Below are 21,007 nucleotides of genomic sequence, written 5' to 3'. Positions count from 1 at the left end.
GATATAAAAAATTACAACTGCTTCGGTCTACTGGAAAGAGTAGTAGTTCTCTCCTGTGCTTCGAGGGTTTTCCGGGTTCTCCGGTTTTCTTCCCTCCGCAAAAATCAACTTCTTAATTTCATTTGGAATTCAATGAAGAGCTACTCTGTATACATGCCACTATAGAGGCTTTGCACCATCACTTGATGGCAGCCATGACAGGAGGCAGAAACAATTGAATCTGGTCTAATCTAATTTAAATGAGAAAGAATTCAGTTTCGCAGGGGAGAACAACTCTATTGTTGTGCCTCCTGTCATGGCCGCCATCACGTGATGGTACAAAGCCTCTTTTAAATCCACCATTCATGGTCGGTGGTCGGTTAATGGTTGGTCGTTTCTTTATCGGTTGATGGTTGATAGTTCATGTCATCGTGTTACATCATCGATTAATTATGGTCGGAATTCACAGGTTTCCTTTGGTCGATCTGTTTACACGTCAGGAGAATTGATTTAACTTAATACACCTTATGGTTTGTGATGTTTAGAAACTGACGTTTCGGACGTTAGTCCTTCGTCGGAGTAAATGTGAGTAAATGTGTTTACACGTCATCTTGTTTATTCCTTTCTAGGTGTTACGTAATCCTAAAGAATTTTTACACGCTCTGCTGGAGAAATTCGTAGAAACAGTCAACAAAACGAGTCCAGATGTAAGTCGAAATTGGAACTGGCATCAAGTATTTCGAATATTTTTAATGATTGAATGAATGTTTTTTTGAACAGAGTCAGTACTTGGAGACTATTACTCAAGCTGTTCTTTGTCTGTTTACCGCCCAGCCAACTTTGGCAGATCAGGTAAGATACTTGGCTATGTATTGGGAGCCTGTTAAATCTTTCTAGTCTTTAAGTGCCTCTAATGCCTGATTACAGAACAATTTAGAACAAATCCTCACATTGTCATAAACGCGTTTTTCAAAAAAAATTTCGTTTCAAACGAATTCCTGATTTTTTACGGCACAAAAAAGTTGGCAAAATTCTCGTGTCCGCTCACTCTCGAAATTTCATCGGGGTGATACACCAATTTTTTTGTGGGTCAAGAGTGCTGTTTTTAAAAGTTTTAAGAAAGAAAAAATGCCGAAATATTGAGCTTTTACTTATCGTACGAGTGAATCCAACTTGGAAGAATGCGCAAGTCTTTCACTTTTGGAACGTATCACCCCGATGACGTAATCGCACCTGTCCCCCTTACGCGCGGTCCTTATATGAAAAGGCGCGTTTTCAAAACTCATTTAAAAATTAGGAATGCATCCAATTTCGAAAATTTTTTGGATTTTCGCATTTTTATGAATATATCTTCAACTTACATAAGGTCTGTGATTAGGCATTAGGGGCAATATGGCTCTTTTTAATTTTTTGTGTATTTTTTGTCTCTGTTTGTTTTTTGTCTTTTGTTCGTGTTTTTTGTCTGTGTTTGTTTTATCGTCTTTGTTTGATTGTTTGTTTTCTTGATCGTTTTTTGTTTGCTTGTTTTTGTTTGTTTGACTGCCGCTTGTTTGATTGCTTGTTTGTTTATGTTTGTTTTTTATTTGTTTGTTTGGTTTGTTTGTTCGTTTTTGTCTTTTGTTTGTGTTTTTTTTTTGTCTCTCTTTTATCGTTTTTGTTTGTTTGTTTTCTTGATCGTTTTTTGTTTGCTAGTTTTTGCTTATTTTTCTTTCTGTTTGTTTGTTGGTTGGTTTGTTGTTTATTTATTTGTTTGTTTTTCTTATGGTTGGTTATTCTTTCTCAATTGTTTCATAGATTCCTGGTCTGGGTCACATTCCCGCTATATTCAAGAGCATGGGTTCATCAAACAATGGAGTACCTAAATCAGCAGTACAAGTCATCCATGTTCTGTCTGATAATGAGGTAAGGACTCTACAGAAACAGATAGCCACAACCGTTAGCTCAGTTGGTTGAGCATCGGATTGTTATACGCAAGTTCGTGGATTCAAGCCCCGATCAGTCCAAAATATATATAAGATATATCTGAGGAGAAGGTGTTGCCTCGCCATTGCTCTAAAAACGTTTGTAAATGTTTGGCAGTAAAGCAACTGCTGGCCTTTTGATGTAACACTATATCTAGCAGATTCATACCCTTCATCCTACTACATTCTACTATCGTCAACTCCCCTGAGTCACACAGGCATTGAGACATTAGATGATTTGTTACATAAGAACATCCCTTTGTTAGGAGATGAAAATATTCAGGGTGCCACAGCGAAAGTAGGGGAACTCGGAAAAAAAAGTCCCTTATGGGAATGGTCTACTTTGACAATTCGGCGGCCATCTTGGATCGCAAGGCATTATGGGGCGTCCAGGGGGGAAATTATGCTTTGTTACACAAGGATTAGGACGGCACATCGATCACCTTTACCCATAAAAGAAAGAAAAACACACAATACTCAAGATATATATTCCATCTTTGTTTTGTTTTGCCTTCTGGCAAAATGGCCGCCGTATGGTCGAAGTAGTCCAATACTCTATCACCGACCTACAGGAGACTGTTAGTGATAGCAATATCTGGGTTCTCTATATCTTGTTGCAACGGTCTCGTTACTGCTAAGCTCAGATACACAAATTCAAAACATACTCAATCAGCCAACATGTCAAAGTGTAGCATACTTTATTGTTGATAGGAGAGGAAACTATTTAGCATGTCACATCTAAAGTATCCCAATTATCATAGCCATGCATATAGTTTCAGTGTATATATGGTATAGTAGAGTGATATAAGTGTTGTGTGTTTGTTTGTATAGATATGTGTGCGTAGCATGGCCGCCACCAATGATGGTATCAGTTACATGATCAAGGCCATGGAATCAAGACCCGATGTCGCTAATCTAGTATGTGAAGCTTTGTACAAGATGTTTGAGAAGAACCATACCGAACTGGTAGCACAGGTAACCCATAGTATTAGGTCATAATAGAATTTAGCATTTTTACATAAGTGAATATAATAAATCCGGCGCGCTCATTGGTCACAATTTACGTCATATGCTGCTATATTCACCTTCGCGGACGTTCGTTTGTCGATTGGTGCCGCTTGCAGAAATAAATAAAATTTGGGGGGAAAAACAACAAAACTCTCTCTCCGTATGTATTAAATTCACTTGCGTCAAAAATACTAAAACAACTATTCGCCGAAGGCAGACTGAATATCGGGGAATATTTACCGAGGCGCGAGTCTTTATATTGAAGTTTTTATCGATATTCTGAACAACCTCTGGGCTGATCTAAGTCAGGACACGGCTAAATCACAGATATAATTCTAAAACACTCCTGGGATGATCTAAGTTAGGGCATGGCTAACTCACAGATTAAAACCTGAAGCAAATTCAAATTCGAATGGGGGAAAACCCTCGAATCAAGAGAGAGACTCAACAAACTCTACTCACATGTGATGCATGTTAGTAAAGGTAAGAGGGAATGTTGCAACCCATCAATTGTATGTTAAAATTGTATTGTACTATTGAGCAGAGCTGTTTGTTGATGCTGTTGTATGGTTTTTTTTAGGCTGTGAAGTTCGACTTGGTGAAATATCTACTCAATTTACTGGACGGTAAACTAGAAGGAAGTGAGAACCCTGCTGCTACTAAAGCACAGATAGTCAAGGCGTTGAAGGCCATGACCAGAGACTTGACACATGGCGAGGAGGTAAGAGGGGCTAACTAATTTTAATGGATACTTATGATTCAATTTCAAATTAGCTTCGATTTCGTATGGAATTTCTTTGAATATTCATGCATTTCAGTCAAGGTCCGTGGAATTTCAAAGTGTTTGTATTGTTGAAGTTGTGCATTCTTTACTTTATCGTTAGTATTTGTGAATATTTAGGCACTGAAATAAGGCTAGACCTGAGTGAGTCTGTGTTCAAGGAACACAGCGATATTTGACCAATTCGAAAACGGTCTATTGCCAATAGTTTTACTCCTACTTACTATTCCTCTGTATGGCATAATTCCCCAGGTAAACAAGATTCTCGAAGCGTCGTCAATATGGGCGTCATACCGGGACCAGAAACACGACCTCTTCATTTCAGACAGGCCCATCGCGGGCTATCTAACAGGGTCTATGGGAGCCGCTGGTTACCTGACCATGGGACCTAACAATCCATCTAATATCACCAGTAAACCACCCCCTGTAGAACACAAGACTACCAACGGCGCCACGTGACGTCACTTGGTTGCCATAGAAACTATGACTGGTAAATCTAAGAGATAGAGCCTCCTGAAGTCAATGCAAGTACACACGATAAAGATTAGAAAATATGAAATCAAAATAAGTCACTTGGTTGCCATAGAAATCTAGTTGCCATGGTGATCGGTTGAATTTGATACATAGAGATATGGACCTTTATCACACGGCAGCTATGTTTATTCCCATGAGAATGAAAAACTTTGTCTTATCACACGTAACCTCTTTCTGAAGCGCTTGAATGCGAGGCTTCTTTCAACATGGCTACCGCGAGATAAAGGTCCATTGTTTTGAAACCCAACAATTTATAAGTCAACTGTGGAAAATGCTACGGTTAGACTATCAAATCAAATTTTTAAGAGATTTAACAAGCGATTTGGTTAATGAACTACTTCGACGATACGGCGGCCATTTTGCCAGGGGTCAAAACAAAACAAAGATGACGGGAAATATATAGAGTTTCGTGTTTTTGCCTTTCTTTTATGGGTAAAGGTGATCAATGTGCCGTCTTAATTCATTTTTTGCATTCTCTTGTGGTGAGATGTTAATAGCAAGCGCCGACGTTTTTACTGTAACATAGCTTTATTCCCCCCTGAACGTCCCACAACTTCTTGCGATCCAAGATGGCCGCCGTATCATTGAAGTAGTCCATTCAACGAAAAGTATTCCGTCACAGTTTTAATCCGTTCGAAATGAAAATTTAAAATGTAAAGAAATTCCTAGAATTACTCAAAATCATACAAAATAAAAAAACTCCTATTTCGAAAAAAATACACTGAAGTGACGTATTGGTGTTTCCGACTGAGATATTTAGATCAAAGGTTTCTGGGCTAGCACTGGAACCTCCTTTGAATAGTAATGTAAACTTTTTATCAATCGTTTTGTTTTTGTTCCTAAATTGCAATTGACCGTTTTCTCAAGGTTGCGTACGCATCCAAATTAAAGGAACTTGACGGGCCACGATACCAGAACACGAGTATTATCATACATCGCTATGGATTTTTTTTTCCGATAAGAATTCATAAAATCGATTATTCTCCTCTTTAAACATAAAACTGGCTTCTCAATTTTACTGAATTTGCGTTTTTCAGTTTTGTGGTTGTCAAGTTGGATGCGCACGCAACCTTGAGAAAACGGTCTATTCGACCTTGAATTAGCCGTGCCTGACTTACGTCAGCCTAGAAGTTGTTTCAGGGTTCAAAAAAATCCTGAAATCTTATCCTAATAAAATACCTGAAATTATAATGATATTTTTTTTGTAGACCAGTCTTTTCTTTAACTTTTTTTGCTCCTTTTGCAAGATTAAGGTTTACAGACTGTATTACTTTATGTACAATTTTCCATACATCTTTGGAAAGGCGAAGTCTTTAGCAATTGTATGCTGAAGTTAATATTTCAACATGGATTTGTATTTCCCTGACTGGAATGCCTACTTTGTTTTGGACTAGCTAGAAGAAAATGACATGACATTACTAGTACTCATTCAGAAATGACGTAATTCCATTCCGTAAATTTTTTCCTGTTAGATAATGTGAATAATATGCAGCAAATTCTTTTTTTTTTTTTAAATTTTGGTGATTGATTGATGTAGTAAAAGAAAAGTTTAATAGTATATTTTGTATTTTAGTTATGAAATAAACAGAACTTTTATTATATGTGTGTCTTCTGTTACTCGGCCGCGAGAAATACATCCATCCCGCTTTAATTATTCTACCTCCCTAGTTACGGTTGCTATGTCGGACAAGCTAAGATATGTTTTTGATATACAGCATGGAACATGGACACTGATTGCTGAAAATTGTAAATGGCTGTCTTAGAATCAATCCATTCTAAAGGTACATTATGAAAAACTATTGATAACTAATTTTAAAAATCTTATGAATTCGAGTTTGTTGGTCGGACATTTGTATTCCATTGGGAAAACTACCTATTGTTTAACACCCAAACATTCGCCAAATCGAGCCCGTTTTTTTCCACAGCTTCGGAATAGCTAATATAATTATTGTACAATGTTTTTGTTCGACGCTTGTCCTCTATATTCTTTGAGTCTACGTGACGTACCTCGATGTGTACAGCATGAGCGTTGAACCATTACGGCCCATTTATCTGGTCTTCCTGGTGCTTGGGACCATACTTAGAACTGTTTTCTTTCCTCATAGAGAAAAGGATTATCGTACTGCAAAGGGGCCTTCTTCGTGTAAGTGGCCGTATATAGATACTTAACTTTAGTTTTAGGGCCCGCAGTCACCTCCCCCTCCCCCAAGTCAAGGTGTGTTTACTTTGTGATATTACCCAACTTATTCTCCGTTCACGCGAACTAACTTCTTTGGTTTTAATTTCTCTATCCAATGTCCTTCCTTGTTTGGCCGCCATCTTGTTTAGTTATCCGTGCTCGTGGTGGGAACGAAGTGTCAATCTCTAGACCCAGCAACAATAGAGGCGTGGCGGCAGCCATGTTAGATGGCAGGAACAATGCAATCGTTTTACATGAAAAAATTTAATTCCCAAGAGCAAAGGGATTTATTATTCTGCCATCTAACCACAGGCAGCCCGGCTGTATTATGGGCACCAGCACGTGATTGTGCAAAGCCTCTATTCACAAGAAACCGGTTTGATTGTGATACGTTATTTCAGTCGCATGCCTTAAATACTGATTGTCATTTTTGTAATACATTATTCTTTACAGCATGTTTATTTTTAATTAACACACAGAAAACCCATCCCTTCGACTTGGGTACAAAAGTACCTGCATGGGCTTCCTGTGGTTAACGTGATATTTGCATTTGATATTTGTATTTGTTTTTGATCAACATATTTAACAAAAGTCTTTGGTCTGTAGTCGTAAATATTTCAACCATTTTTTATTCTCTTGTTTGGGCTTCCTGTGGTGAACACCATCGATATTTAGATGTTTTTGATCTTGATATTAGGCAGACCATTTCTTCGTTTTTTCCACATGCCTGACTCTATGGCCTGCAGTCGTAAATCTTTCAGCCATTTTTTATTCCTTCGTTTGGGTTTCCTGTGTTGAAGACGATCGATATTTAGATGTTTTTAATCATGATATTAGGCAGACCATTTCTTCGTTTCTTCCACATGCCCAAGTCTTTGGCCTGTAGTCGTAAATGTTTCAGCCATTTTTTGCTCTCTTTGCTGCCGTTTGCTTTGAAGACGTATGTCTCACGTGACATGTTGATGATTTCAAAGCAATCTTTGTGCTCTGAAATTTTAAAAAAAGTGTTTAAATTCCATTCCATTAAACACTGGTGTGATTTTCGATGGCATCTTGCGGGCATTCCCAAGAGAATAAAAATAGGTAAGATATAGCTTCGGATCCGGGATGCTGGCATCGGGCGCCGTGACTCGGGAATTGCCGAATTCAATGTCTGGGATGTGGGATTTGCTTTCCCGGAAAAGCATAAAAAACATTAATAAATAAAATATATGGGGGGACGCGGGATTTCGATAAAAAATAGCGCGTAATTCGGGATCCGATCAGAGGTCATCAGATATATGACATGATCCGATAAGAGCATGTAACTCACCAGAGTCTTTACATATGATACAGGTGTCAAGTGATAGCGGCTCCTGCGAAGAAAAATATCTCCAATTAATCGAATCATCTTCGTAAACCATAGTTAATCTCCATTAACTATGTCGTAAACAGGATAAATGTAAAACAGCATTTTTAAATTTCAAAGTGACTCAACGATATCGATGATCCAATGAGTAAGAGACACTGAAGAGGAATCTAGAGTCTAGACTTTTAAATATATTTCGTATTTTATCTTATTTTATTTTATTACTATTTTACTCTATTGGTGTAATCCTATACCTTAAACAGAGTGTATTTCCTTCTATTTTACTCTATTGATGTGATCCTGTACCTTAAACAGAGTGTATTTCCCATTCATTTTCTTCCTAAGCATGACAAGTGCTGCATCTGTCGCCTCGCTATCAGAAGGAAAGAACGGCTCTTCCAACGTGTTGTCTTCGTCTGAATCAATTGTTTTAAGCTGAAATTATAGAAAATACGAGTTATATTGTTATTATCGTCCTAAAGAATACAAGCACTCATAGGCTTTTTTAGTCTCCTCCACAGCCCGCGTCATTTAGACTGCAAGCTCAGTAAAAGAAATCGTTTTGGGATTCCTGTGGCCGCGCGTAGATTGGAGCCGTTTAAGCGATTCAATCTCCGCGCGCGTCTACAGGATTCCCAAAACACTCATCTTTATCATTATTCTGCTTTAATATTATTATTATTATTGCTGGGTTGACTAAGTTGATTATCTAATCTATTATTACAGAGTCATAAATTCATTTTCAGGCATGTTTTCATGTTGTTTACCTCTGAAAGTCCTCGTACGCAGAAGAGCATAAACACATCAGCGGCTCTTTTACCACCGCGACGATTCCATCCTCCCGACGATGCAAACTCGTAAATCACAACCTGAAGAAACAACAAACATGTACGTGGATACTTAGACCTTGGTTCTAAAGATCTTGAATGCAAGAATAATAGGGGGGAGGGGAGGGGGGATTTTTCTTTTAAGTAAAAATTAATAATAATAATAAAATCCTAATCAAAATGTCTGCTATGTGAAATATTTTTGTTACTTCTTGCTTATGTTTCTAGCTCACATTCGCATTAAACAGCAAGAAAAAGGAAATTCGTCTGTGTATGATGATAATACCGCGTCGCATGCAAAGCTTGAGGTTCGTTTTGCTATCTGTTTGATTTGCCAAACTCTGACACATAAAGTATGACTTTTGATGATCAGTAATAGCTGAGCTTCCGATATAAAGATACTAGCGATGGAGGTAATCAAAAAAAAAATCTGAATTTTCGTGCTGTTTTATATGAGGACGGACGACCTCAGTAGACTCTAGGCCCCAAGTGAACATCTCTCCCCCCAAGTCTTTCATTGGAGCGAAGCGAGAGATTGTTGAACTCACTGAGCTAGTAGTAAGTTACACAGTCAGTAAGTCTACGGATGACCCTACTGCTTGGACAACTGTTTTGTTTTTGAAAAAAAAATCTAGATTTACTGGACCAGAACACTTGTCCCTAGCGCTGGATCAGCGCAGGAAGCCCGAGGCCCAATTTAGAGCAAGGTGCTTAGCGAAGAACGACAACTCACCTCGAAAACCCCATGCATCAATAAGTGTAATTCACTCAAGGTCCAGTTGAGGATATCACTTGCCATCTTTTTCATCTGGAGTTTGTCTAACGAGTCTGACCTCCCGAGATGACTACTGCCCCGGTATCGACGCTGCTTCGTTTCGACAGAAGAATTCAGCTGAGGAAGATAAAATCAGTAATTCAATGTTTGCACTTATATGGAAGAAAGTATGAGTACGGTTATGTGAGTGATTTGGTCGAAGGATAGCCAGTGATAGCCACTTCATCATTACCAACCAATAATGGAATGACGCAAAAGAACCACTGAGGACGTATGAAGAAACCCTGGCAGTGACAACCCTCAGTGCCTACATCTCATACTAACCAACTCTCGTTCACAATTCATTGTAAAGTACCTTTGATCATATGCATATGGAAAAGAGCCGGCGCTATGTAAAATAGATATCATTGTCATTACTAATAGGCGTGTGAATGAAATGGATGGACGGGATGGAAACAATAGAAAGATTTATTATATAGATATCGATGAAATACCAGGTTTTCTCTGGTGTCGAAAACTTGATATCTTTCACCAGTGGAAGATACCATGTCTTTCACACGTGAAGATATTGCTGTTGACATAGTAACGTATTTTAATCAAGAATTTTTGAGCTTTTGTTTTATTTAAGTTTTATCGATATCTATATAATAGACACTGTGAGAACATTACATGGCCGCTTGGAGATACGAATTTTATCTTCTCGTGTTCAATTTAGATATCAATTGAACACTCGAAGATAAAATTCGTATCTCCACGCGCCCATGTAATATCCTCTCTATATCGTAATAAATGGAGGTGAGACGGGATGAGTGGATAGAATGAATGGATGGATAGAGAAATATGTTTGGATGGAATAGGATGGGACAAAGGAATGGAGAAAAGAAAATACGACATAAATGTATTGGTAGCAATGGTAAACGAAAGAAAGAACATGGACTACTAAATGAATGAATGGAAGGAGGGATGGATGGATGGATGGATGGATGGATGGATGGATGGATGGATGGATGGATGGATGGATGGATGGATGGATGGATGGATGGATGAATGGGAGGATAATGGCTAGCACTTCTACATACAGCATTGATCCTACTGAGCTGATCTTCAATCTTCTTTTGTGCTTGCATCAGTTTTTCTCTGTCCGAGTTACGACGAGGGGTTGATTTGCGAATGCGACTCAAAAGCAAAGGATATCTATAACACCAACAATAAAAAACGTTAGAGGTATTCAAGATGTCATTTTAACGGTAGCATCTCGATAGAGTTAGCCACTTGTCCACTGACATTCATTTGTTCAATGATTGAATTCACAGGACTAGAGTTTGAAGACGAGTTGGCATTTTTTGGGCTGTTTTAAGGAACATATTTAGTTTCCAAGATGGCGTCGAATTCGTCCCCTAAAACAGACCCACAATGCACTGCAATACCATCTCGACCCAGTTTCTTCTCAATCTAGGAATGGCTAATGGAGTATATCGTGTTCATTGTACTCACTTCATGATTCTTTGTACAGGAGCCAAGAGGAAAGAGTTGAGGTCCATCTTACGGCACTTGGGGTTTTCTCTGCATGTGACCTATATATAGATACAATGGCAAATAAACCCTTAATGAGTTCATACTCAAAAACAAGTTTGTAAGTATTTATAAAATTCTCTACTTTCGACGTAATGTTTTTCCATTTCGAACCACGTGTCATACCCTTATCGGGCCGATAAACTCATATTATGTGTCCTTGTAAGTCTCATATGAGACTTGGTAGCTCAGTGCATGGTTAGAGCATGGCACCGGAATCACCAAGGCACAGGTTCAAATCCCGTTCCCTTTCAATTTGCAGCTGCATAAGTTGCTTGATATACTGCGAGGATCAGCTCAATTTGATAAAGAATGAGATTATTTGTTTGAGTTGTATCAATATTCATGTGTCCTCTCATACGCAACCGTTAAACAAAGAAATGATACTCAAGGGAATGACGCGTGGTTTGAAATGGGAAACCATTATGGTAAAACATTATGCCCAAGAGGTTTATACATGACAACCTTTTATAGGAAAGTTTTCTTTGCTAACGGTACAAACTGTTGTTTGAGGTGAAAAAAGCTGACTCATGAGATGGAATAAGATGGCAAACATTCTTACATTTAAGAAGATCTTCAGTAACTCGTTCTTCTTTTGTAAAGATTCGAGAAGAACTGATGCAGAGTTCTGAAAAAAAGCAAACAAAATAATGAAGTTCAGAAGCATTTGGTTAACAAAATGCAGAGAACGAGTTGAAATTGAATCGCCATATTAGAAGAGAGGAAATGACGAACTGTACCTGTTTTGAGCAATAAATCTCGTATGACTGGAAAAGATCAACACTTTCCAGGAAAATACTACCAACATTGACGTCAGAGAATTCCTATCAAATAAAAAAAAGGAAAAAAGATCGGGTTATGGAAAAATAAAAAACGGCACGGCACTGGCTGGATTCGATTAGTAAACCAATTTTCTCAGAACATTTACTTCATAGATTGACTGACCTCGTCTCCCTTGGATACCGAAACTTCTAGACCATTCTGAAGGCGACGTGAAAACTTGGTGCTCACTTCAACCAACTCCTGTAAGAATCAAGGAAGACAATCAAGAAAAAAGATCCAATATGCAAAATCTGATCATATGATGCGCAGTTCAGGAACTCGAGAGGCAAGCTCGTGCACTACCACTACACCACCTTTGTTTCTTATATTTTTAGCTGTAAGGAAGGAGACGTTAGGTTACGTCAGAAACTCATAACAAGGGGGTTGAAACGTGTAACAGCCATACATTTCTTTTGTACGATGTTCCGGAATATTCAACTTTTTTCTTGACAAATCTCTTTCTAGTAAATCACGTCCTCTTGATTTAAAATTTACCAAAGCTAGATTAAAGACAGATATACTAAATGTACTTGATTGAAAGATTCAGTAAATATCTACTGTTTCTGGTTAAGTACCTGTAGATTCAAGAAGATATCGGCCAAGTTATCGGGCTGAAGGATACCTCCCGACTGCAGTGGACTATAAAACTCCTGTAAATAGAAAGATATGAGTGATGAAGTACAGGCACTAGAAATGGTGGTAGCGGAGAAATATGAAAATATTCATCGAAAATATCTGGGACCCGATCTACGGCTACGGACGCCTCTATATTGCGAACACTTCTATATTTGAGACACCTCTATATTACGGACACCTCTATATTACGGACACCGTATATTACGGACTTTACTAAAACAGGGAATGGGGAATGGGGAATAACCAGGAATGGGGAATGGAGACAGGGACGAGCGATCAGCGGTATTACCCTTAAAAAGTGTTATGGAGCTTGCAATCTAGCTTTTTTTATAATAAAATAATTTGCAAAAATATTCCACGGCAGTGGTTCGTCATCGTACTAAAAATATTCGATAGGAAGGAGAGGGATAATCAGTTACTTTTAGTATTTAGTATTTAGTATTTAGTATTTAGAGGTTTCACTGTAAAAAAAAAAAATGCGAAGTGAAAGAAGCAAAATCTAGCGTTGACCCGTTGACCAGTGCTTTCAAGTTGTCATTTTTTGTTACCTCTTTGAGAATTTGCAAATCATTCCCGTAGTTAATTTCTGTCTGCACAAGCTCGATGATCGCCTCTTTCCTCTCAACACCTCGTTTTTTGCATTTAGTACATATTGATGCGACTGTTGTGTTCGAGCATTCCTTTGACACATCCTGCCCGCTAGAAATAGGAAGACAATACGCAATGATAATCTGTTTCAGAACTTGCACTCATCCGATCGATGATCAGCGCTATTTAACCGGCAAGCGAGTGTATACAAGATACGGACTAACCTTTTGTCTTCGGGAACAAAGAACTTCTGGCAATCAGTACATTCAACCTAAAAAACAACACTATAGGTTTTAAAATGGTGAAAACGAAAATAAATGCGGTTTTCTGATAGTACAATGATTTTTTTTCAAAAACAGTGGTTAGTGGTTTGATGGCAAAACAATAAAATCTCTTTGCTCTCAGGAATTGCACTTTTCCTCCTGTAAAACGATTGTATCTAACATGAAAGTCGTCACGTGATGGTGTAAAGCCTCTATAGTACCTTCCTCTGGTTCTGCTACTTACCATATCTTCAGTAATAGCCGGTGCTATATGTTTCATCTTTTTGCTCGCAATTTCCTGTGGTTGTTTATTCCTCCTGGCCAAGTCTTGCCAATGACGTGCAGTCGCAGCTACTACAGACCAATGCCTAGAACTCTTCAGTACAATGTCTTCCCAGTTGCGTTTGTAATTATGATCTATACCCATGTCTCCTCCAATTCCGCTATCTGTTCTTGCTACTTCTACGTCACCCTTTTTTCTATTTTCTGTAAAAGACAAATTACATATGAATTTTGAAGTCATTTAGGTGTGGCTTAACAAAGCGATGTCATTGGATTAAACCAAGGCTTCTATTGTAGAGGTTTTTTATTGGCGGAGAGTGGAACTCATTATTCAAGTGTCATGAATGGTAAGTGTGCCATATCATTGGATTAAACCAAGGCTTATATTGTTGAGGTTTTCTATTGGCGGAGAGTGGAACCCATTTACTCTGTTCACTAGTTATAGTAATGTAAATCATATAAGAGTTCAAATTACCTGCTTCCTTGGAATCATTAGTTTCCTGATTTCCATCCTCCATTTCTGCCGCTAATGAATCGCTTTCAAACTCATACATATGAGCAGAGCCACTATCAGCACTGACATTACTATGAAAGCTTTCCCATCGCTTCCTATTACTCGTCCTGCTAGATTCACTGCCATCCAACTCGCTGTGCCAGCTACCACTATCATCTAGATCAAGGTCTGTGGAATACAAACTACTAGTGATGCTTAGAAGACTACTATGGACGCCATTTTTGCGAAGTTGTCCTCGAGTAGACGAATCAATTGAAACTTTTCTTTTAGCAAGGACGTCTTCTTTTGCAAAGTCTCGGGAGAATTTCAGTCGATTGAGTTCTTCTCGAGATAACCTTCGCTTGCTTGGTTCATTGTCTTTCTTCTCTTCGGAGTTCGAAGCGTTTACATTTGTGCCATCCGTTTGCCCAGAGTTACTTCCATTTTGAGCTTCAACTTCGTCTTTTTCTTTTCGTCTTAAACGAGGCGAACTGTTCGGAGATTTCCTTAGTTTTAATCTATCTTTCGCCGCCGCCCAAAGCGTTTTTGAACTCTTCGAATTCGTTTGTGTCTTCTCAAGCAAATCTTGATCGTTTTGAAATATGCTTTGAGCGTCTGCAAAGTCAGGGATTAGAGATTTTCTGTGCTTGGTTGACTTATAAACATCAGCTATAGTTATTTCTGGTCCACCCTGAGCTGCAGAATCGAGCAGTTTGGTTTTTATCTCTTCTTTTCTAACGCTAGAATTCGTTGAATTGTCATAAATATTATAATTATCTTCAATACCGTTAATTTTCAAGTTGTTATTTGTATCTTTATTTTGGTCATTTTCGGTTGATAATTGTAATGTTATTGAAGGGGTTAAAGATGAATAGCTTTTATGAGTCAGTTTTGGAGGATCTCTGTGATGAACAGCCGATGCTCGCCGACCACTTCTCATTGTTCTTCTAACACTGCTTTCGACTTCCGGACTGCCATTTTTATCATTTTCAAAGCTTTTGCCAGCATCTTTTTTGCTGTTTGAAAGAGAATTCGCTTCTTTTGTCTTTGCTGAGCTTATTTCTAGCCCTCTTTCTTTCTCTACAGCGCTGTTTGGTTGTCGTTTCTTTTCACTTCGCTCATACAGTCCGTACTTGAGCATCAGGTTGTGAATGACATCGTTCTGTGAAAAGTAGCTTTCTTCGACATTTTCGGTGCTTTTTCCTCGCTCAGATCCCGCGGGATCGCTTCGGGACTTGAAAGTATCTCTTGATCCTCTTCTTTCCCTCGAGTATTTACTGGTTAGAAAGTTAGTAGACCGAATTTTATCTTTAGTTAAGACTTTCTTCTCGCTATTTACGTCGCTTTTTTCGTTTTTATAAGCATTTGATGGTAGAAATTCATCGTATTTAGTCTGTCCCAAACCTTTCAGATCTTCTTCTATGCTTTGAGTAGAGTTTCTACGCTTGAATTCCTCGAAAGAAGGAATGGGTATTTGAGCTAAAGGATAATGTTGTCTTCTCTCACTCGTTGAAGAAGCCGGATTGATATTCCCTCTGCTTTCCTCGTTATCCGAAGCATTCAAATCCGAACACGAACGACTTCGCTGTAGAGACGAAAACCCTCCGAAGCTTTCCCGATAATTTTCGCTGGACGTTCGGCTATAGGTTTCCCTTGGGGAATCTTGGACTATATCAATCGAACGAAGATCGAAAGACGATGAATTACGATGCAGCCTGCAGCCTCCGAATCGAAAGTCTTCGTTGGAGTAACGACCAAGATCTCCTCTGCCATAATCCTCATTTTTATAAAAAGGATAATTCTGTGTTTGGCGCGACTCCAAGTGTTGCCTGTCAATATAATCGTTGCTAGGCAACGTATGACCATTTTTAGCTTGTCCATGAACTCTCCTATGATCATAATGTTCATGATTGGCAGGCCTCATGTTTATTCTTTCTATGTATTCACTATTCCTTGGTGGGAATGAGTGATGTGTTGTGAGAGGTGGAGGTGGTGTATATGAACCATATCTCCCGCCTAGCGTCAGATCTGTCAGAGACGATCTCCGCCGTCGACCATACGAATGAGACGGAGGCTTGTAGGCCTCATAATCATCAACGTTGGTGAGATCAGACAACGAGTGGGAAAGCCCACAGCAAGTCCTCGGTGATCCCGCGGGAGAAAATTCGCCATACGAGTGAACGGGATAGTTCCGTTGGATTCCCGTACGGTAACCGTACTGATCACGTGTCCATTGGCTGCCACACATGTCCTGTCCAAATGAGGTCAAATCAGGGGAGGAGAGGGTGCTACGGAGTCGAGGAGGAGCTGCATGAGGGGTGTACCGTGTGTATGGTGTTCCTAGTGAGGCGTCGGTGAAGGCGCCCCTTGTGTTGGAGTAGTCTAATGGTGTCGACGATGGACGTACTTGGTAGGGAGGGGACAGGTAGTCGTCGTTGACCGATACGGGAGTCTGTGGTCGTATATACGCTTCACTGCTGGTCTTACGAAGCCGAGGAGGGTGAAGTATCTTCTTTGTGATAGTGGGGGGAGTTGTTAACCGTGCCTTGACCTTTGGACAGAGAAATCAAAAGAACTATAAGAAAAAAATTACGGAAAAGGCTAAAAGTCCTTACTTAGAATCGATAGAAAAAAATCTCACCGTACAGATTGAGAATCGTACATTACCAATAACTGTGAAACGATCTCCGACGCTCTGGCCAATTAAAACGCGAGAAAAGTTTTTTGATCAAGCCAAAATTTAAAAACACAACAATAACAGAAATTGTTCTTATTCAATATGTTCCGCTTTTTAGCGCTTCCGGGAGTTTTTCTTTATCGGAAAATTTTCATTAGTTTTAAGCCAATTACGCAAACCTCTATTTTGCCTTATGGTTTTTGTTTTTGCTCTTCATTCCTGTTTTGTCTCTGAAAATTGAATGAAACGATTTTGGCGAGTCTAAGTTGGGAAATAAACTATAATATGTCCATGGATAGAACAGATATCGAATTCCTTCGCCGAAGAATGTTTAAAAAACATTGTATCTTAGCTCTATCTATCGTTATTTTACGGGACCATACTTAGATGGGAGGGTGGGGTGGGCTTTCCGGTGCCAACCACCTATGAAATAAATGAAATTTTGGATTTTGTCCTTAAAAGTCAAATCGCACAAACGATTGAATGTAATGTCTTCGTATGAGAAATCGAATGGGTTCGAGTACAGTCTGAAAAAAATATCACGAGTACAGTTCAAAATCAAGATTTTCAAATTACACGAAGCCATAGATATAGACGAGTCCAATTTGAAAATCTTGATTAGCGATATATTTTTTCAAACTGCATTCGAACCCATTTGATTTTCTTTTAATAGTATGACCATCAAATATGTTTTGAACAAACATCTGCTTTTTTGCTTTTTTTTTTTTTTTTTTTTTTTTTTTTTGCACAGTGAGTTCGCTTTTTTGTACAGCGCTTTCAAAAAAAATAAATAACTAGTAGCAGACCAATCACAATCGAGAATTTTTGATGATCATATTATTACCTGTACAAATCACACTTTTGATTCTCAAGGCACTGGATCAACTTACCATTTTCCAATTGACTCCATTGAAAAAGGGATGGCTCTTGAGGTGCTGACTATTGTAGAACTGCCCCTGGAGCAGCCGTGTGACCAGGTCTCGAGCAAATACCGATAAAGTACTGGGCAGGATATCAGGTTTGGAGTCAAGACGAAGCAGTCTATCGACGGAAAAATGAGAGGTTTAGAGTTTATGAGACGTGCATTCTGCGCCTCCTGATTGGCTCAGATCCTAAACCATTTGATAGCTAAATGTTTCTTATGTTTTGCGAGTGATTTCTGAGTGATTCTCAATAATATGTTCAAATTTTTTTTCCAAAATTGTTTTTGTTTTTTTATGGACATTTTACGAGCGTAGATCAGTGGCATTCACACAATACCTGCTTTAATTAAAAACCACACGCACAAACCAGAAACAAAATAAATAACCCAAACAAAATAACACGAAAAACTAAAGCAAAACAAACAAAAAAATAACAATACCTCAAACATTTATCTAAATTCATGTAAACACGCATGAAAAAACTGAAAATATGCTACAAATATTAAAAATATTTCCTTAATTCAGGCTATTTACGATTGCGTAGGAACCTCAAAACGAAAGTAAATAAGCTTTACCGCGAGCAACACAAATTTGACAAACACTTAAAAAGTTTGCAAAAACACGAGCTCTGCTAACGTCATAAAATCTTCCTCATAATAGCCTTTTTCTTAGTGTTTGCTGTTTTTATTTACTCTAAACGGAATCCTAAAAATTATCCTTTGGTTCGAGGGAGTTAAGCTTGTCAAACTGTATTCGTTTTTGAGTTTAATTAGGTACGTACAAGATTACTGGGTTAATCCGATTGGAAGTGTAGGTCAGTCAGTCAGTAGACGAGTTCCCAACGACAAAAGTCTTTAGAATATTTTGGTAACGAAACGTTTACCGGTTATATGTTTGGCATCATTGATCGATTCTAATTCATTAAAATTTTAACTCAAACATTCATTTAGAAATAATAAAAATTAGTGTGTATAGTGCCCTTCAATAGTCATGACTGATCGCTGTCATTTACGCGTTAAAGAACCAGGATAAAACGATGCACTATCAGTGACCGTCAGTCTTTCAAAAAAGAATGTTGATAACGATGATTTTGCCGATCAGTGATTATGACGATGGTGATTTTCATATGATGAGTATGATGATGATGATGAGGGTGATATGGAAATGATGGATAATGAATAATGATGATGATGACGAAGTTGTTGTTGTTGATGATGATGATAATGGTGATATAATGATGATTATGATGAGTATGTTGATGATGATAATGATATTCGAATGATGATGAGGGATAATATGGAAGTGATGGTTGATGAATAATGATGATGATGATGATGACGATGTTGTTGTTGTGGATGATTATAATGATGAGGAGGAGGAGGACGATAATGATATTCCAAAGACGATGATGATGGATGAATGAAGGGAATGACATAATAACTGTGATGGTAAATATGGTCGCTTCCTAGGCCTAGATTCAAGGCTTGGCTCCTTTTCTCCAATTTCTCGACTTACTCCGCAAATTTAGATCAGCACACAGGAATCGTTTCTAAGTTTGATAACCAGATACTAAACTAAATGATTATTCAACATTAAGGAAATATTATTTATTTATTTATTTATTCAGAGCGATATACTTCTACTTTTTCAAGGAAATTATTTTTTCTTTTGTAGATTCTAAATTAACTTGCCGAGATACAGGAGAAAATTTACGGATCGAGTATTAGCGCGGAGAATAACGGCCAATACGTAGCTATAGCTGCTCCTCGGTCGCAAGCGTCCTAGTAGCAATAAGAGACTCGAGAAAGCCCCGTTTACCGGCCTTTGTCAATTAAAATCATTTGAACAACCATGACAATTTTTTTTCTTGCTTCAAATTTTGAGAATCAATATGTTTTATATAGCTCAAGATTTATGATGTGTTATTAGCACTTCTGGTGAACATAAAATTTTTTTACTGTGATCGTGTGCTATGATATTGTATAGAGGTGAAAAAAGCCAAATGATTTGTAAATTTTAAGAAAAAGTCATGCCGTTAGCACCTTGTTTTCACCCACTATTCAATCATGAACGTATGAACAATTGACGTACCTTTCCTGTCTCGTTGTTTTATCGTTAAACAAGCTCGTCATCTTCTCTTGTGAAAACAATTGAAGCACGATCAGACCAAGAAGTTGAAAATCAATTTTGCTTTCGCGCTCTGAGATTTTCTCATGTGAATTTTCACATGGAATACCTCTTCTAAATCCGTTCAAACTGCACAGACATTCTCTTCGAGTCCAATATTTCTTTCCACAGAAGTTTCTCCATAAAACTATATGTCCAGTTTTATCTAATAATACTTTTTCCAAGTCTAGTTCTCCATAAAGTAAACCATGAGAGTGTATCTCATCCAAGGCAACCACAATCTCACTGGCATAAAATATCACTAAGTCTTCAGTGAATGGGCCATTATTTTCGTACACAGAACCCAAAGTCCTTTCGCCAATGTATTCAAGGATGTAATACAATTTAGAATTGGTTTGAAAAGTAAACTTTAAATTAACCCAGAATTTTGACAAGCCATCGCTAGCTTCCTGGACTCTTGAATTTATTGGTCCTTGGAAGTCGTTTCTCTTTGGGACAACTTCCATACAGTAAATGTGTCCGGTCGCTTTGTGTCGAACCTTGAAAAGCTTTGAAAATTCATTTCTGTGTAGAAACTACGAAAATAAAACGTACAAATTAGCATTAGTTCTAAAGTAAACACACAAGACGAATAACTCGAATCAAAGTTAAAGACTAATTAAGTTCAACTCAACCTATACTAGTTTTGCTGGCGCAAAAGTTTACCAAACTTACCGCTTCGACCTCAAAGCAATCTGTGCCATGTTCGAAACTCGTGGACATTTCTTTCGCTATTCCCAAAACACACAATCTTTCTCTAGCAACACGTCTAGTTTCTGCTTTGTAGACAATATGTCAACGTCGTTCTTTAGAACCATTGTTGGTAAGTTTTTCAAACTTCTAAGTTTACTTCTTTGATCTAGTTCTTTAGGTTATTCGGCTTAGCATTCTGGGAATTTGGCGACATTCTACTATATAGGTTCTTCTAAGTTTTTCAGGAAGCCCTAATCCCGCTAAAAAATTACTTCGGAGTCTTTCTGTCATACGTGAATAAAGCTGATTTCCATAAGTTGATTGACATATAAGATTTCTAATGTAACACCCCCGTATTTGATAAAAGTGAATTAAACGACAAGTCGCCATACAAACCAATCAACTGCAAATCCCATGTAATGAATTTTCAAATTAACGAGGTCGTTTGTGAATCTTTTTACTCTGATGTGACGACCTTTATCCCGTATACTCTTGTACAA

The 21,007-nt window shown here is 38.2% G+C and overlaps 2 protein-coding genes across 2 annotated transcripts in view; one reads left to right on the top strand and one right to left on the bottom strand.

The window, feature by feature from the left end:
- The window catches only part of LOC116306212 (dnaJ homolog subfamily C member 13), a 76,944-nt gene extending 71,082 nt beyond the window's left edge, over positions 1 to 5,862 (top strand). Inside the window, exons 68-73 of the mRNA XM_089037291.1 lie at positions 609 to 686; positions 760 to 831; positions 1,774 to 1,881; positions 2,772 to 2,915; positions 3,529 to 3,669; positions 3,982 to 5,862. Of these exons, the coding sequence (XP_088893417.1) occupies positions 609 to 686; positions 760 to 831; positions 1,774 to 1,881; positions 2,772 to 2,915; positions 3,529 to 3,669; positions 3,982 to 4,188 (750 nt within the window). The 3' untranslated portion in view covers positions 4,189 to 5,862. The remainder of the gene's footprint in view (positions 1 to 608; positions 687 to 759; positions 832 to 1,773; positions 1,882 to 2,771; positions 2,916 to 3,528; positions 3,670 to 3,981) is intronic.
- An 828-nt stretch (positions 5,863 to 6,690) lies between these two features.
- Positions 6,691 to 20,788, bottom strand: LOC116306197 (uncharacterized). Its single transcript, XM_031716250.2, has 18 exons — positions 20,490 to 20,788; positions 19,740 to 20,350; positions 17,616 to 17,766; positions 14,031 to 16,599; positions 13,518 to 13,759; positions 13,235 to 13,281; positions 12,971 to 13,121; positions 12,362 to 12,436; positions 11,910 to 11,987; positions 11,705 to 11,788; positions 11,527 to 11,592; positions 10,887 to 10,966; positions 10,472 to 10,586; positions 9,351 to 9,509; positions 8,558 to 8,659; positions 8,097 to 8,225; positions 7,755 to 7,797; positions 6,691 to 7,429 (listed from the first exon to the last, which is right to left on the bottom strand). Exons 1-18 carry the CDS (start codon positions 20,535 to 20,537, stop codon positions 7,254 to 7,256), a joined length of 4,926 nt encoding a protein of 1,641 aa, XP_031572110.2. The 5' UTR covers positions 20,538 to 20,788; the 3' UTR covers positions 6,691 to 7,253.
- Between the last annotated feature and the right edge of the window lie 219 nt (positions 20,789 to 21,007).

Source organism: Actinia tenebrosa, unplaced genomic scaffold (genome assembly GCF_029948245.1).
Source record: "Actinia tenebrosa isolate PJP-AT-01 unplaced genomic scaffold, QUT_ActTen_1.0 PGA_scaffold4__44_contigs__length_22323623, whole genome shotgun sequence".
Taxonomy (NCBI): domain Eukaryota; kingdom Metazoa; phylum Cnidaria; class Anthozoa; order Actiniaria; family Actiniidae; genus Actinia; species Actinia tenebrosa.
This window is presented reverse-complemented; position numbering and strand designations above follow the sequence as displayed.